Consider the following 18,143-nt stretch of genomic DNA (forward strand, 5'->3'; position numbering starts at 1 on the left):
TGCCATAAAATTTGTCTTCTCATGGACAGAAAAGCAGGACCAGCTGGTGCTTTCCAAACCAGTTCCTGTCCAGGTGAGTGCCCCAAGGCCCAGCATGGCTGCAGGGGATTTTTACTGCTGTAAAGGATTTTGTGACAAACTCTTGTAGGAAACCCCCCCTGAACTCCAGACTGAGGCTGTGGCAGCCCCACCAGTGGGTTTCTGGTCCTAAAAAAGGCAGGGATGCTTGGAAGGAAAGCAGGACGTGGCCAGAGGTTTGTTTCTGCCTCACACACAACAGGAGGAACACACTTAGGAACACACCTGTGATTTAAGAGCACTTTATTGTTCTTTAAGGCTACTTTTAAGTACAAAAAAAAAAGATGGCCTGCCAAACCTTTTTTTTTTTTTTTTTCCAGGTGAAACAAGGCCACAAAAGAATGGTATATTACAGATTTACAAACACAGAGAGAATCTTTCAAACTGAACTGTAGATAACCTGGCTCTGTGAAGAAACTTCACCACGTCTCGTGATGGTGAGTTCAGTTTAGTGTCCTTCCACCTCCCCCCAACCCTTTGGCTTTCGTGACATTGTTGTGTCCAGTGTCTGTTTTACTGGACATAGCACATTAAATCTTTATTGCCCTCAAATCCATTTACCTATCTCAGATAAGTAAATGTAACCTTGTAAAACAGCTATTATTGAAAATATTAGCTTTAAAAACATTATCTGATTTGTGTTTACAAAGAAATAGAGGAGTCACATTTTCCACAGAGTCCATCTACAGTATTAGTATTGACTGTTATACTGCTCAGTAGCCTGTAGCAATAACAAACGAGTGGCTATTAATGCTAATGCAGTGTTCTCATAGAATAACTGTGTTCCTGCACTTTTTACTGTATTACAGACAAATCTACAACAAAAAAAAAAAGATCAACTTTTTTCTCCAAACAAACAAAACAAAAAAAAAAAAAGAATGATTACAATAAAGGAAAGGGAAAAATTAAATAGCTACATATCATTAACAAATTAATTGTTCCTCAAAAAATACCTACAAATTTCTCTGTACATTCTTTACGCACAGCGTAACGATGGTCTTAAAGTTACCTATATAAAAAAGTGTTCTTTTAACAATCTTCCTACAGAGAGTAGGGTACTGAATGCCAAAGCAAGGAAGCGTTGACTACCCAGTAAGATGGTAGTGAAATGTGTAAAACTGGGGGGCTTAGGTGTTGGGTTGGTTTTTTTGTGGGTTTTTTTTCCATTTTTTTAAAGAAAACTGAGCAGCCACCTTCTTACCAAGAGTAAGAGCCAATCTCCCGATCTCTTTCTACCCTGCACCTTTTCCAAATTAAATAGCTTAACTTTAAAAAAAAAAAAATAACAAAAAGCATAAAACAGAAGCCACAATGGACCCAATACTGTAACATAGTCCATAATACATCACTTGGGAGTTCATCTTCCAACCAGAGCTCACTTCCTACACTGAGCCCATCCCTTCAGGTACAGAAACCAAGCCCTGGCTGCAACTGTCCTGGGAAGATGGAATGTACTGGGGAGAGTAGTTACACTGAACAAGAAGAAGAGAAGCTCTTAGCACTAGCACAGCTGTGGTTTTATGCCTGCCTCTACTGCCTAGTTTCTAATTAGTAGCTATTAATATAGCAAATGATGATAAATGCAGTAATACCTGTATAAAATCTACTGGAGGAATGTATGCTGCGACTTGGCGTAGGCTGATGGATTGGCTTAAAAAAAAAAACCAAAACCAAAATAAACAAAGGGAAAGATCGTCTTTCACAAACTGTAACAATCTGTTGTCCAGCCAAGATCCGTAAGGGTAGCAGTTCCTGCAGCTAGTTCAGGGTGGATTACACAGACTGGGGATTGGGAAGCAGATCCCTGTGAAGCAGCAGTGCTGCACGAGGCCTGTCCTGAGCTGCCCTCGGTGCTGCCGCCACTAAAGTGAATAGCAAATACAAATATCATAGAGTACAACTGTACCAGCAGTAAGTATATCTAGGGTTGTTACTGACAAAAATAAACTAATTCTGAAGAGAAGCTAATAAGTATTATGATTCTTACTGTCTATACATTAATAGATACCAGCTATTTTTCATAAAACATGCATCGTTAAGCACTATGGAACCCTCCAACCTCAGCTCTACTCTAACAAACTGCAGTGTTTAGGAAAAAATGCCCGTGTTCTGTAAATTATGCAGTCCAGTTGCAAGCACTAAGCACCTGAAATCTAAAGAGAGAAAGACCTATAACCTGTATGAGACTTCCCCTTCCAAAGCTGTTTTGCTCTAAGAAAAATCAAACTGATAGAAATGTCATCCTTAAACCCTTTTTTCAGCAGTTTGCCCTCAAAATATTAGCCTCTTCCAGAAAGTTGCTGTGCAACTTCAGTCCTCCTCCAATAGTGCAAATCATACATGACAGTTCTTTTCAAGTATATACATACAAAATTACTTCACAGAGGAAAAAAAAAAAAAAAAAAAAAAGCAATGTAAGCAAACCAGACAAATTCTAGTCTTGAGAAGCTAAGAAAAGCAAAAAAGCACTTGGGTCAACCAACTAAGTGTAATGGCTTTTGTGGATTAGCGTGCATTATTTTTTTAAGGGGCAGCAGATTTGCATCAGAGGTTTCTTTGGTAATTGAGGCAGGAAAAAAAAGGATGCTACATCGTATGAATCTTTATGAAATAGTTCCTGCTATCGTCTTTAAGGGCACCCTTTTGCAACAACAACAAAAAAACAAAAACCAACGAAGTGAGTACACAAAACCGTGTGTTGAAAACTAACCTCCTCTCCCCCAGAACTATTTAAGCACTTGTTCCAAGCTCAGTCAAACCATGCAAATTCACGCCGGGAAGGGTGCCGTCCTCAGGAGGCCACGGAGGGCGAGTGATTGTGGCTGACCATATGGGAGGAAGGGGACGCCTGGCCCCGCCGCGACGCCGACTCGGGGCTGCTGCCCACGCCGTCCTTGGCAGCCTTGATCTGCAGCCACGTGTCCCCCAGTGCTTTGGCAAAGTGGTCATCCACAGAGCCCGTGATGGACACCGAGTTCGCCACCGGCTCGGGCTCCTTGTAGTTCTTGCCCAGGCTCCTGCGGAAGTGCTCCTCCACCACCGGGTCACACGCAGCGGTGGCTGTGGGGACAGCAGCACAGGGACTCAACACCCTGCCAGCACTCACAGCCTGCACCTCATCCTGCCTGCTCTCACACAATCCTGGAATGGCCTGCCTTGGAAGCACCTTAAAGCTCAGCCCACTCATTCCACCCCCTGCCATGGCAGGGACACCTCCCACTGTCCCAGGCTGCTCCCAGCCCTGTCCAGCCTGGCCTTGGGCACTGCCAGGGATCCGGGGGCAGCCACAGCTGCTCTGGGCACCTGTGCCAGGGCCTGCCCACCCTCACAGGGAACAATTCCTGCCCAAAACCCCATCCAGCCCTGCCCTCTGGGGCATGGGAAGCCATTCCCCTTATCCCCTCACTCCAGGGCCTTGTCCCAAGTCCCTGTCCAGCTCTCCTGGAGCCCTTTTAGGAACTGGAAGGGGCTCTAAGTTCTCCCCAGGGACTTCTCCTCTCCAGGCTCAACACCCCCATCTCTCGCAGGCTGGCTCCTGAGCAGAGGGGCTCCAGCCCCCAAAGCATCTCCCTGTCACTACAAGTGCCTGTCACAAGGATGGCCTTCCTCACACCCTTACAGACCTGGGAGTGAAAGGGTGGAGGGGCAACGAGGTGGGAAGGAAGGAGTTAAAATGATAAAAAACCAACTGGAGTTAAGTATTTCTGTGTTTCTGTGACCTGGAACAGGTGAGATTTTACATATAATTATATTTTTACCTCAGGGAACTAACAGCTCCAGCTCCAATTCTATGGAAACCTTCTTCCAAAACAATCACGAAGAACTTATGTTTAGGCTTAAATGGAATTAATGATGTAAACAGTTGTTTAAAATCAGCTCCCAAGCGTGCTGATAGCAGTCAGGTGTGAGGAGGCCTCATCCTAGATTGCAGCATGCCAAAAGCTGAGCTCAGGGTTTCATCTTACTCCACACACTTGTGCTGGGAGCAGTCAGAACTAAATTAATCATAAGCACTGCTGTAAGACTATTACCAAGCCTTAAAAGACAGGCTTTGAACAAGAACTGTAGCAACTCCTCAGACTAAATATAAGAGCACTGAAGTTTTACAATTTAGAATCAGTATTTGTGTGTCTTAATAAGAAATGTCTTTCCAAAATTACTTGGAACTAGGATCCATGGCACAGCCCCCCTGCTTGATCCTAAAGCAATGTTTGATTGATCCTAAAATAAACATGAGTGTCATGCACAGACACCTCTTCACCTGACAGGAAACAAATCTTTTTTGGAAACATCCGGCCCTGTTCCCATGCCCACTGGAGCAGCTCTCCTGAGACCAGTAGCACCAGCTTGTAACATCTGAGATCCCCAATGACTGATTTCTCTAAGAGTCTAAGGGCCTCCTTCAGCTCCCAATTCTACTTATCAACAGTATACTGAACTTTATAAAAATAAAAAAAATACCATTAATAATAAAATAGGAAAAATTACTCTGCTGTGTGCTTTAGGTTGCTGCCTACATCATGCTGGTATTGTTCCACATTGTTCCATGGACACATCCTGGCTGCTGGAGCCCCACAGCCCTGAGCTTTTGGCAATGGTGCAAGTGAAAGCTCTGCCCCAGCAGGTGAAGGACTTGCAAGGGAAGGGCTGAGCTTCCCCTGTGCTTTCTGTGCAGTGCGAGTGAACAGAAACAGCCCAACTTTCCCAGCAAGTACTGCCTGAGCAGATCTCGTGAGCAGTACTCACTGCACAGAAGGCAGAAAGCTAAAGCTCCCTGCTTGGGTTGCTGTAGCAACTGCCCTCCAAAGGTTTTTGTGTTATCCATGCAGAGCAGGGTGGAGGGTACGGGCTTTGGAAGGGGATTTGTGGCCTCAGGAAAGATTTCTGCGACTGCAGCTGAATCCCAAGAGTCTCCTGGCTATTGAGAGAGCAGGGGAAACTACAGCTCCTAAAATAAGAGCGTGGGGGGATCTGCTGGCCCTGGCTGCTGTTTGTCAGCTGCACTAAAATAAACATAATGACTTATTTGTCTGTGTGGGGTGCTCGTTTGTTTTGTTTTTCAATAAGCTTTTCAAAACAAGAAGAAAGAACACCTCTCTCCCCCTGGCTGTGTGGCGGTACCTCTCCTGCCGTGGCACAGGAGGGGACAAGGGGGGTGTCCATTGTTTCACCCCCTTTTCTCCCTGTCAGTGTGGGCACAGTGGGACCATTCTGCTCTGCTGGGAAGGCAGAAGGGCAGCTGGGAGGGTGGCACTTACAGCTGGAGGGTCTCCTGTAGGCAGCCCCCGAGCAGGCGCTGTGGGCGATGGGGCAGTGGGACAGGTTGCAGTTGCGGTTGTTGGCAGAAGCACAGGTGATCACAGAGGGACGGTTCTGCAGGGGACACAAAGCACAGTGGCACACTCAGCAGCAGCAATTTGTATCTTCATATCAAACCCCAGAATATTCAGCTGTTTCTTTGACTAAAAATTAAAATCCACATTGCGTTTCCACAGCGGTTTTTGTGTAAGTGAACTGAAAAAGGGCAGTGTGAAAGTAAATCTTAAAAGTGATCTTACACTGATTGTTGCAACGTCACAGCCATGGTAATTAAATCCATAAACTATCCATTTCATACTAAACCCTAAATATCCAATATTTCTATGATCAAAATGAAAACCCACATCACATTTCCATAGAGGTTCTTGTTGTTTCAGTGAACAGAAACAGGGCAGTGTGAAAGCAAATCTTTAGAGTGATTTTACAGTGATTGTGTCAGCTTCACTGAGTTCCATATCCAGCACTAAATGCCAACAAATTTAATGTTTGTTTCATTCTGTGGCCACACATAGAAGGGTTTTGCAGATTTTCCAGGTTATTTGTTGTCTTGGTGTTATAATTTTTGTTCAGAAGCTGAGTTTTCCTAGCCCTACCTCTGTATTCCACACGGGATGTACATTAAATATGAAGAACTCTGAGCCACTCTAGACCACAAATCCTTCCCTGTTGGAATTTACCTGCCTTTCCAGCAGGTGAATTAATTTATACTTAATTTAACATCACTACCATTCTCAGCACATAAAAACTCCCCAAAATGTATATTCACAGCTACATAACATTAGAACTCCACCATCTATACTCTAAGTGTAACTACGAAATACTCTTTTCATAATTGTTTATTATGGAAATTTACACAAGGCCCTGGGAATAGAAATGTCCCAGTTTCTCCAGGTGGCTGAAGGGAAACAACAGATATTGGAATAAATTCCATATATTTGATGATGCAAGGAGTCCATTATACTTGATGCAAATTAAGTAGTAAGTGTTCAAAATATTAACAGAATTGATATAATTTAATTTCTTGACCATTTTACAAAATTTTACCCACAAAAAAAATCACCTACCCCCATACAAGGTGAGTGAGGAAGGAGGGAATTTCCCCTCTTTGGTGGAACATCAGGCATTGTAAGAACAAGGCCAGTAAAGTAAAAGAGCTGAGCTCTCCAGGGAAGTTTAACACAATTTTTGCCAGGACTGAACAGCAATGAGGTTATTTACATCTTAACTGGCAGCAAAGTAAAAAAAGTAAATAAAGAAAACCAGAAGAATTATTTGATTTTTCTGTAAGCAATTCACATGTGGGAGTGATTATTTTCCATAGGGGCCAGGATTTTGTGCCTCTCTGAAGTGGTTTTTGAGAAAGGCATGTATTCAATTCTCTTCAGAAGAGTATTTTGGACATGCAGGAGGTGGGAAGTAGAGAGAGACATGTAACAATATCTCAGAAATGCACGTGCCAACACCTGAAAGAACCCAATAAGCCAGAATCCTCTGCTATGGTTGTGTGTGTACAGAATACAGAAACTTATATGAAAATCTTGAGATAAACTGAGAATTTAGTACTAACGACTAACTACAATAGCTGAATAACCCTGTCCTGCTGCAAATAAGGTATTTTTCTCCTACCTGTTTTATCAGAAACAGAGTAAGATGAAATCTTACATGTTAAGGTTAAAAAAAATCCAAGCCCAAAACAAGGAATCATTAAACTAGAATTTCTTTTTTTTCAGCACACTTTTTGTTTTGTATGATTTCTACCCTGTGCTCTTAGCAAGGCCTTGCCTCAACATCCTATTTTGCCAAGAAAAATGGTTGTAATCTGATTCAAAATGTCAAAGAGAACAGAAGAGAGGGATCCAGGGAAGGAAGAGCTTGGCTACATGGGCCAGTTTAATTTCTCAGTGCTGCAGCTCATCACAGTTCAATCCTCTTGCTTTGTCTGTCCACTTGTAGCAGGGATAAAACAAGAAAACTGTTCTTGCCTAACCTGCACAGAGATGGCTCAGCTTCAACACTTCTGCAGCAAAACAAATGCCATGTGCAGGATGGCAAACCAAAGAACAACCAACAAAAAAACATTAACAACTGCTCCAGCACATGAAAATTGGGCATAAAATAATCAAAAAGAATGGCCTGGCTTTAGGGAAAGGGAATTAATGATACAACATTGCTCTGAATAACACAGCAAAGGCTTCTGGCTGTCTAAAACAACTAGGATCATTCAGTGTCAGCTTTTCCTTTACGTCTTGTACCCCCCCTTGAGGGTGGAGAGAGCTGGCTCAGAGGGGAGGGGAGCACACAGGGGTCACCAGGAGGGGCACAGGGGATGCCCCCAGGCATTGCTGAGGAGGTGTTGGAGCCTGCCTGAACCACACTCTGAATTCCCTATTAGAACATGTGCACTCCCAAATAAAACATGTGTGTTCCCAAATTAAATCTCTTGTGTTCCCAAATTAAAACTCTTGTGTTCCCAAATTAAAACTCTTGTGTTCCCATATACAACTCATGCATTCCCAAACACAACACATACATTCCCATATACAATATGTGTGTTCCCAAATAAAACTCATGCATTCCCATGTACAACCCACACATTCCCAAACACAACACATACATTCCCATATACAACACATGCATTCCCATATACAATACATACATTCCCAAACACAACACATACATTCCCATATACAACACATGCATTCCCATATACAATACATACATTCCCATATACAATACATGCATTCCCAAACACAACACATACATTCCCATATACAACACATGCATTCCCATATACAATACATACATTCCCATATACAACACATGCATTCCCAAATAAAACTCATGCATTCCCATATACAACCCACACATTCCCAAATACAACTCATGCATTCCAAAATACAACACATACATTCCCATATACAACACATGCATTCCTAAATAAAATTCATACATTCCCAAATACAACCCACACATTCCCAAATACAACTCATGCATTCCAAAATACAACACATACATTCCCATATACAACACATGCATTCCTAAATAAAATTCATACATTCCCAAATACAACCCACACATTCCCAAATACAACTCATGCATTCCAAAATACAACGCATACATTCCCATATACAATACATGCATTCCTAAATAAAATTCATACATTCCCAAATACAACCCACACATTCCCAAATACAACTCATGCATTCCAAAATACAACGCATACATTCCCATATACAATACATGCATTCCTAAATAAAATTCATACATTCCCAAATACAACCCACACATTCCCAAATACAACTCATGCATTCCAAAATACAACGCATACATTCCCATATACAATACATGCATTCCCATATACAATACATGCATTCCCACATATAATCCACACATTCCCAAACACCCCACCTGCATTCCCAAGCCTGGCAATGTCACAGTGAGTATGACAGTGAGCACAGTGCCCTTCTGAAGCCCCTCCTGCCCGAGGAGCAGCCTCCCCTGCGCTGGGTGCCGTACCTGCTGCCGCTCCACGCTGCTCAGGCTGGGGGAGATGCCGACTGTCCTGGCTGCATCCACGCTGTTTTTGGTCAGTGCTAGGGGCTGCTCCATGCTCAGGCTGGGGATGGAGGCGTACATGTGGTTGGCGTGGAGGCTCATGGTGGGGGCAGCCGCCCGCTCGATGGGGCTGCGGCTCCGCTCCCGGTGCTCCTTCCGGTAATCCCCGTTGGCGGTCTTGGTTCTGGCAGGGAGGAAAGCAGGGGAAAGGGATTAGTGTGGTTCCAGGCTGTCCTGAGACATGTAGCATTCCATCAGCCCTGGCAGGAATGTGCTGTACAAGGTGGAATCCCCCAGTGGGATATCCCAAGAGAAGCCAACCCCCCACACCTGCCAGCTCTGCCAACCATCATCTCTCTTCAGCCTGCAATTTCTTCAGATACTCATCCAGATGCACTAAGAAACTTTTTTTAACATCAGACTCCTCCTCTATACCAGACTATTAAGCCCACTCCATCCAACACTGCAATATTCTCTAAGCATTGCTGAAGCCCAAGGAGGGTTTATTTTACTGAAAAGACATGGCTGATATCAGCAAAAATGCAGGGAGTCAAGGCAAGAATCAAAATTTTCTGAGGAGAAAATGCAGGAAAAGCAAACTACACTGGACTTATGTCAGAATCATTTATTTACAACTGCCCTTTCGAAAGACTGATTTCCAGCTACTCCTGAACAGTCCTGTGGATGTGCTCACATAACGAGCCCACCATTCACTGCAGTGGAAAGAAAGCTGGGTTTGTATCTGTGGATGAGGGATTTCACTTCCCATACTGGAACAGAATTGCTGTTAAAGGCAAACCAGTGGCTGAAGGGAAAAACACCTCCCTCATCACCCACAGTGGACACGGGCATCCCCAGCAGCCTGGAGTCACCAGTGCTGGAAGAGCTCACACACTGCAGTGGGGAACAGCAAACTGCAGCTGCAAAAGCACCAGGGGAGACTACTGGCTCTATGGAAAATAAAAAGAACAACATGTCTTTGGACCATTCTTGAGTACCAATGAAACTCCCTCTGTGTCCTCTCTGTAAATGTGTGAAATTCAAGGTGGGTTTGCCCCCATTTTTAAAGCCTATCATAGCAAGTTAATATGCAGGAACAATCTTTAAAAATGCTCTGATGAAAACAGAAAAGGAATCAATGTTCAATGTAGAAGTAAGTTACAAATCCAAAAAGCCTGTTTCAAGGTCTGAGGAAATCTCTCCACAAGCAAGGCTGAGGGAAAATGTCCTGCTAATTGAGGGAAATAAGAAGCCCCTAAAAAACCCACACGGGGTGTGGGGATATCCCATGGTGATCCCACCCAGCCCTAAACCCTTTAGCCTCAACATCCCGTGGTCATGGATTCCAGGCTTTAAACTACATACTTTTTCAAGTAACTTTCCTTCACAGGCTCTTTTTGTTTCTTTTCAACCTAAAATTCAATGGCTTGGATTGCTCTAGCCCTGACTCTTGTATTAGGAGAGAGACAAAGCCATTGCTCCTCCCTCATCATCTTCATGCCACTCCCAAGTTCATCTCTTCAACAACCTTTTATTCCAGTAATACTTTCTTCAAATAAAACCTGTATCTTGGTCATCTTTGTGCCCCTGCCAGGTAACAGCTAAAGGTCACCTCCTCTCTGGAGATGAGGATCCAGATCTTTGCTGCATTTAGGAACAGCACTTTGGCTGAACTACTCTCAATTCCTCAGTGCTATTCCTCAGCTTGCTCAAGAGTCACTTGGCTGTAGAGAAATTACTGCTCCTGAATCAAATCTCAACTCATTTTTCGCGGTAGAAGCTGGGTTAACACGATGCCAGGCAACCAGTGACTTGGGAAGCTCAGGACACAGGGACTGCGCCAAATTCCCCTGGCAGCCTGGGGAGGGCAGTGCCAACAGCGCAACAATACAGTCTGTAACCCTTTGCATTCCCTTGGCTCTTTTCACTAATTACAAATTAGCAGCTGCAGATTAGGAGAATCCACCGTAAAATCCAACCCTGGAGTTTGCACAGCTGGTCCTGTGTGTTCTCCATGCCCATTTTCCAGGCTGGATTTGACCAGCAGCTCACAATTCCCCAGGAATCACTGTCCCAGCACTGTCCCAGCTCAGTTCCAGGAGCATTCAGTTGCAGGAAAGTTTGGAATTGCAGCGCTCTGAGCTAATGACTGATGCAAATGTGAGTTAATGGCAGCACAAGGGGCTCTATATTTAATGTACAGTAGCTCCTCTTGGATTACAGCATGGAAACAGCTCCTGGACATGATCCCACCCCAGCCCTGAGCAAGCAGACAGGAACCTCACGCACAGCCTGGACAAAGCCTGGGATATCCTGGGAAACAGCAACACCAAAAACCACGGCTAAAATCACTGTTCAGCAAATGTTCCTTCTTGGTGCTGCAGCGCAGAACCTCTGGAGGCTGCAATCCAAATTCTCAGTTTTCAACTAAACATTAGCTGGGCTACTACAATTAAAATTACAATTTGGAAGCTGCAAAACTACCAACAGCTCCAGGAGATTCCTACTTTTCACTGCCTCAAAAACAGAATCTCTACTCAGAATTATTCTGATTTTAGTAAGCACAAGCTGATTTTCAAAGCAAAAATTTTGTTTACTCCCCAAAAAATGCTTATGAAATGAATCAAAACATGTACCTACACCAGTTGCTTGGGGTTTTTTGTCTTAGAACTCCCTTTCCAACAAGTTAGCATTGCATTTACTGGGGGGTGGGGCTGTCAAGTGACCACTGATGAGCAAACTTCCTGAAATTCCCAAGCAAAATAAATTTTCCATTTTACACAACAGCACTTATTTCACTCATCCTCACTTTAAACGAAGAGTCACAGCCCTAAATTTTGATGAACCGGTAGTTTTTCTGCTAAACAAACCACCAAACCAACAACAACAACAAAAACCCCAAACAAAAACCCAATCCTAACAAAAACTGCAACACAGAAAAACCCAATAAAAATTTTCCCAGAAGACTTTTGGAGGAAGGGACCAAAAAACTGGGGAATGGGATCAACTTGTCTCCAGGAACAAGCCCAGAGACAGACCTTCCCTAAAGACACCTAAAATTATTGAGCTATCTCAGCAGACCACACCCCAGGCCTTTCTGCAGGCAAATAATTCCTTCTTCCTAAATTAGAACAACTCCTCTTCCAGGCAGGGAGCTGCTTATAATCCACTCCCTGAAAATTCTCTCCTCAATTCATCCACCTTCAACTCATACAGTCTCTGGAAAAAATGACAAACACCTGAAGCTTTTACTTCCACATCAGATAATATTTCTTCTGGAAATGTTCCAGCACCGTGTAGGACAGTACCATAAAAACTCTGCTCTTGTGAAAATATAGCAGCATTTGTGAGTCCCTCCTGTTCACACATAAATAGCAAATCCTACAGATTTGTTAGACAATTGTAAGATTATTTATAGGGCATTCCTCAGCTTCATGCTATTAAGTAATTTAGAGCGTCACTTAAAAAATCATTTTCTATGGATTATTTGTTGTTGTGATGATGATGATGGTTCTTGTTTTGGTATTAAAGACTTTATCTGGAGGGGCAATCAGAAGATAAGTGTGTGAAGATAATCATATTTCACTGAAGTCCATGAGCTCAAATATTCCACACACTCTGGGCAAGTTCAGAGATGCATCTCTCAAGTCAAACGTAAAGACCCAAAATCACAAAGAAGGATTTCTGAACAAGCTTGAAAAGTAACTTAAAAATATATACTACAAATAAATCCAGCTGTCCAAACAGCTTTGCCATCCCTGGACTCCAGTTTGTCTTAAAAATCAGCATATTTTACCAACCCTGAGTCCATGAGCAGCAGGGGAGATGCAATTCCAGTACTTAAAATCCAGCAATTCCCATGGGTGAGCCCAGAGCAGACCCAGGCACAGGGATCCATGCCCGCCATCGCCTTTCCCTGCTAACACAGCTATCCCAGCTACTTCCAGCTTTATCTGAGCGACATTAGACATGATCCCAACCTCCAATGGACCTTCTCCAATCCTTAAAAAATCTTTAAAAACAGCCACGGTTTTTCCAGCTGCTCCCCAGTGAATCAGAGCACTTACCAAGCATCATGTGCTGGGGTGGCTGTCACCAAAGCCCTACCCATGCCAGTATCTCAGCCCTGCTCAGGGCAGCTCCAAGGTGGATAAATCCCTGTGTTCCCAGCGTTTTGGGCTGCAGAAGCTTCACCCGAGGCTGTTCTGCTGGCTGGCACCGAGAGAGGGGAATTCACACCCGGCCCGCAGCAACAGGCGGCCTCTGCCAGCTGCTGCAGGAAAAGGGGAAAAAGAGGCCCACGAAGGGGACAGCGCTGCCTGCACTCACTTCCAGCCTGCAGAGCCTTCAGGAATGCTGCCAAAAGCATTACTGTACCTCCAAGGCAAGGATCACAGACGGGTCTCACTCCCTTTGGCAGAACCCGAGCGCTGCCTTGAAATGGAAGCTGCAGAGGAGAGTTTCACTCGCACAAAGAACAACCGCCCCTTTTCTTCACACAAACACAATGCATTGCTTAACAGCAAACTTCCATTTCTGCAACCTAATTCCGGTATGATTTGAGCATTTTCAGCATCTTTAGAATGCTTCTTTTCCAAACATCTTTTACTGTTTTTATTCACTAAGTCTGAAAGAGGGCAGCTGCTTTTGTTAAAGACTTTTTAACCCACTGATACGACGTATCTGCTCCACATGCTGAGCATCATTTCCTGCAAAAGGATCTACTTGCACACATTAATTCTGTTACTGTGAGGTGGGAAAACTAGAATTTCAAGTGGTATTTCAAAATAAGATCATATACATCCGAGGGAAAAAATCCTAAAAAGTTCATTATTCAGAAATTTTTAAGCAACACAAATTCACTAAAAAACCAAACCAAAACCCCCAATAAAACCTGAAAGCAGCAGCAATTTGCTGAGTGCCAGCCAATTATCTGAAGTATTCATAACATGAAAAAAATACTCCAAGCAATACCCCAATACCCTCTTGAATGACTGTCATCTAAATATATAACCTTGTTCCATCCCACTTTATCAGCTTTGTGCTTCTAAGTTCCTTTTCCTTTTCTGGCTCAGTACTTCATCCCAAAACTTGCAAAGATCCTTGTTTTTTGCAGGAATCACTCCTACCATAGAACCAGGTATGCTTTCCTGAGAAACACAATGAATACCCTCACTCAAAGGAAAGACCTTTAAGTCTAAACCATTGAAAAAACACTAAAAAGAAATGGGATAATCTCACATATAAACAAACACAAGTCAGGCTTTCTGTACTTATCCTCACCAAAACAGGATTTTCAGAGATAAACCTTGGGCCAGTTACTTGTAAATGGAATCAACCAGGAGAACAGATTTCACAGTAGAAGAAAGAAATCAGTAATAAGCTATGAAATGCATAAAGGAGTGTCCCATTACAGCCTGCACCAAGCACAAATATTCAGATACAGACGAATTTCCCTTCCTGAAGCCTTAATATTCACAAGTATGAAAGAATGCAAGAGAACCGCATGATGTAAGACCTCAGTCCAAAGCCAAACCCACGAAACTCAAATCTAAATCTAATGTACAGTAAAATCAATTAACACAATCTCAGATCCTACTCATTTTCTCACAGGATTCTTTTTTAATGTTTGGCCATCTTTGCTCCAACACTCTCAGGATGGTTTTAGAAAACAGCACCAGGTGCTCTATAACAGAAAACTCAGGGATTTATTAAATTAAAAGCTCTGTCACTGCTGGAACATGTGTACAAACACAATGCAGAAACAATGACAAAGTTACCTCGCTGAAGTAGGTACAGACTGCAGGTTACCTGCAATTCACCTTTTTTTAAAAAGGGGAAAAATGACTCATTAATCTCTCTGTTCCCCACTACTGCTGCCTTGCTCAGCTCCAAACATATTCCAACTCCAAACCTACCCCAACTCCTATGTTTAGGGTCTCTTTTGCCTGGTGGATGGCTCATTCTAATTTTTTATCATTTTTTGAAGAGCCTTTATCTAAAGCCATTCCTAAGACACAAAGAACAAAAATTTAAATTATAATAAATACCCAGGAAACTTCTGAAATGGTAACTGATGTCATTAATTCTGCTGAGGTAGCTTTAACAAAATTTAGCCTGTAAAGAATATTTTAAAATCATGAATGGCTCAAAAAATGGAGCTAGAACAAGAGAAAGCTCCAGATTTCAGTGTTACAACAACAAGTGTCTAGATATAAATGAATATTGCAGCAATCCTAAAAAGTTTCCTAAAAGGCACAGTGATTTCTGGAGAATAAACATAACCCTTTTCTGTCTCTTCAACATTTTGTTTAACTCTTACTAGGTGGGAACCAGCAGCTGAGCTCCCATCAGATCCAGCTTTTCAAGGATTGAGGACAAAACGTTTCCAGCCTCTCACCAATCCCATCAGTCCAAAAGGAGAAACTTTGATCGTCTAACCTGCACCAGGGCATCTCTGGTCTCTTTGTCCCAGCTCCTGCCTGGGAGCAGAGCGGTTCTTGGAAAGGAGATGGGACAAGTAACCAAGTCTTTGGGATTTATCTGATCCAGCCATCTCTCCAGAACTCTCTCTTCAAAGAACAACAGTAGCTCCAGTTGCCTCTGGAAAATCCTGCACCACATGCTAGAAAAATGCTGCTTGGGAGAATTATTTCTGCCAGCTTTGAAGGAGGTGAGTGTTTGGGCAGCTGAGAGGCTCTGCAGAGGATGTGGTCTGTCCTTTAGATTGCTGCTACTGCACTTTGGAGAGCATTTGTTTGGATGGCAGTTTCAGCAAAACTGCAAAACTCAAGACACATCAAAGCGTGCCAGCAACTCCATCCTACAGCTGCCAGTCCAGCCCACAACTCAGGTTTCCTTTCTAGCTCCAAAGAGAGCTCTGCAGAGGCCACCACAGTGCCTGGGTGTTTTGAGGTACCTGAGGCAGTCAAAGCTGGTGAAGCAGAGGGAGTGGACCAAGGCAGGATACTGGAGGCACTGGGATGAACAGTATGGGATCCAGAACAGCAAATCACTGCTGAAAGGGAAACTAAAACTATCCTTGCAGAACTCTGAGCTGCTTCAAGTGCTTAAGGCACTTTGGATGCTTGGAGGGGAGAACTTCCAGGAGCGCAAATGACAAAAACACGAGGTAAAAGAGACACTCCAAATTTTGAGCAAGCAGGAAGGAAAATCTGAGTGTAGAGAAAGAGCAGGGAGGCTTTAATGGAAGCATGTCTAAGGTCAGAGGGACAGAGTCTGGGAGAGGATTCATTTGTACCCACTGCAGTGCCCACCTAAACACCTCTGGCACACATTTCCTCCTGCACTCTACCCATCCACCAGAGGGGTCATGTGCAGCTTTTACAATTCCCTTTGAAGTCAAACTTGGCACATGCAACGAGCCTTTTATACCCAGTCAGTGGAAAATACTGTAAAAACTATTTATGATCACCCAGAGAACACCCCAGGCCAGTGTCAGGGGAAAGGCTGCACATCAAATGCAGGAGTGGGTCATGTCCCAGGGCACAGCATCAGCCACGGGCACTCAGCACTGCCAGGGCACTTCAGGCTGTCCTGCAGGCTCTGGGAAAACCTGCTGGTGTTCAAACTCAGTGGTGAAACCTGGCAGGAATGTTAAAGGAAATACAAAATGCCAGTTGTGTTCTCTTACAGGATTCACTGGGTTGTTACTTACAATATTTTTTACCTTTTTTTTAATTTGGAAAAAGTAGTTTTGATCATCACCCAATGGCTGTCATGGAACTGTTTTTGTAAAAGTCAGTACCAGCTTAAATCAATCCATGAACCCCAAATTCTCACAAGTCTGTGAGATTTTCCCTAGTTCCACCATCTAAAAGACTGCATCAGGTTGAACTTTACAGCAGAGGAACAGATTAATAATTTTCTTCAAACAGATGATAGGGGAAGTAAAAGATATCAACAGCAGCATGGTTTATTTGGTAAGAGCTTTAACAACACAAACCAGCCTCTGAAAATAAGGTCACAGTCCTGGAATTAACTGTGCCAAACCATCAGGAGAAAATGGGACTACACAGCCTTCCCTTCCAGCTTCACTGGGTCTAATGAGAAAGAAGGAAAAAAGCCTGGGATCCTTAAAACTTGGAAATTATGTACACACTGTAACACTAGCTGAGGTGAAGCAGGAAAAGTTGAGAAACGACAATAATTCACTTCCAGACATTTCAAAAATTCTCAAAAAAAAAAAAAAACCCAGGCTCCTTAAGCTTTTAGACCAAGAGCAGTGTTTAAACAACTGGTTTTAAGAAATTAGACTTTTTTCACAGGCTGTTTTAAAGAAGGAATAAATATTTCATTAAAAGTTTATTGAAACTGTTTGTAATTGCTAATAAAATCTGAATTACCAAAAACTCTAGAAGCACTATAAAACCAGTAACAGCTTCATTGTATATTGCACAACTATTCAGACCAATACAGTAAAATATTTCCTTGAAAAGCTGCTAACCAAATGGACCCCAGCAGCAGCAGGTGAGTGTTTAGAGGGCATTTCTGCAGCTCAGTCACCCCACACTCTGCAATTAACAGTCTCCTCTCACAGCAGCTTCTGGTTTAGGGTTTTTTAATTAGAAAAGCAAATCACAAGCTAAAATGTTTGGGGATTTTGCTTACTCCCTTTGGAAGCTATTGGTTTGTGAATGCTGACAGTTACTGATTAAAAACGTGACAAAGGTTTATGAAGCATCATTTGGGCAGCAGAACATCAGTCATGGCAGTGGTGTCAGTCGTGTCCATATGGATCCATCCCCATGGATGTACCCACACCTCACACCACCACAGCTCTGGGTTCAATCCCTGCATGGGCCATTCACTGGAGAGCTGGACTTGACCATCCTTGGGGTCCTTTTATCTCGGAATACTCTGTAACCCACCCACACAGGGTCCATCCACTTGGGGATTCACCCACACGGGATCCATCTCTGCAGAATTCCCACTGGGAAAGCGACCCCATCACTGGGATCTCCATCATCAGCATCTGACCCCATCAAACCCTCCAGATCCTAATGGAAGCAAAGTCCTTTTATTCCCCTCCTCTTTCTCTAAGGATAAACATCAAACCAACCCAGCCCTGCACAGCCCAGCCTCGAGGCATCCCCCAGCCCCCAGCCCTGTGGCTCAAGGATTCCCTGGGATCCCTCAGCCTCCTCCCCCAGATCACTGTTTGGGAATTG

At 43.4% G+C, this 18,143-nt stretch overlaps 1 protein-coding gene across 2 annotated transcripts in view; it reads right to left on the minus strand.

Annotated features, from left to right (window-relative positions):
* Window positions 1-304: 304 nt before the first annotated feature.
* VGLL4 (vestigial like family member 4) overlaps window positions 305-18,143 on the minus strand; it is a 74,252-nt gene continuing 56,413 nt past the window's right edge. For both annotated transcript variants that reach the window (XM_005531814.3, XM_005531813.3), the window contains 3 exons: window positions 8,914-9,136; window positions 5,337-5,451; window positions 305-3,138 (listed from right to left, as the gene is read on the minus strand). In XM_005531814.3, coding sequence (XP_005531871.2) covers window positions 2,870-3,138; window positions 5,337-5,451; window positions 8,914-9,136 — 607 coding nt within the window. In that variant the 3' untranslated portion in view covers window positions 305-2,869. The remainder of the gene's footprint in view (window positions 3,139-5,336; window positions 5,452-8,913; window positions 9,137-18,143) is intronic.

The sequence above is a fragment of the Pseudopodoces humilis genome, chromosome 13 (assembly GCF_049639895.1).
Source record: "Pseudopodoces humilis isolate 2021_Gansu_Grassland_sample_001 chromosome 13, ASM4963989v1, whole genome shotgun sequence".
Classification (NCBI taxonomy): domain Eukaryota; kingdom Metazoa; phylum Chordata; class Aves; order Passeriformes; family Paridae; genus Pseudopodoces; species Pseudopodoces humilis.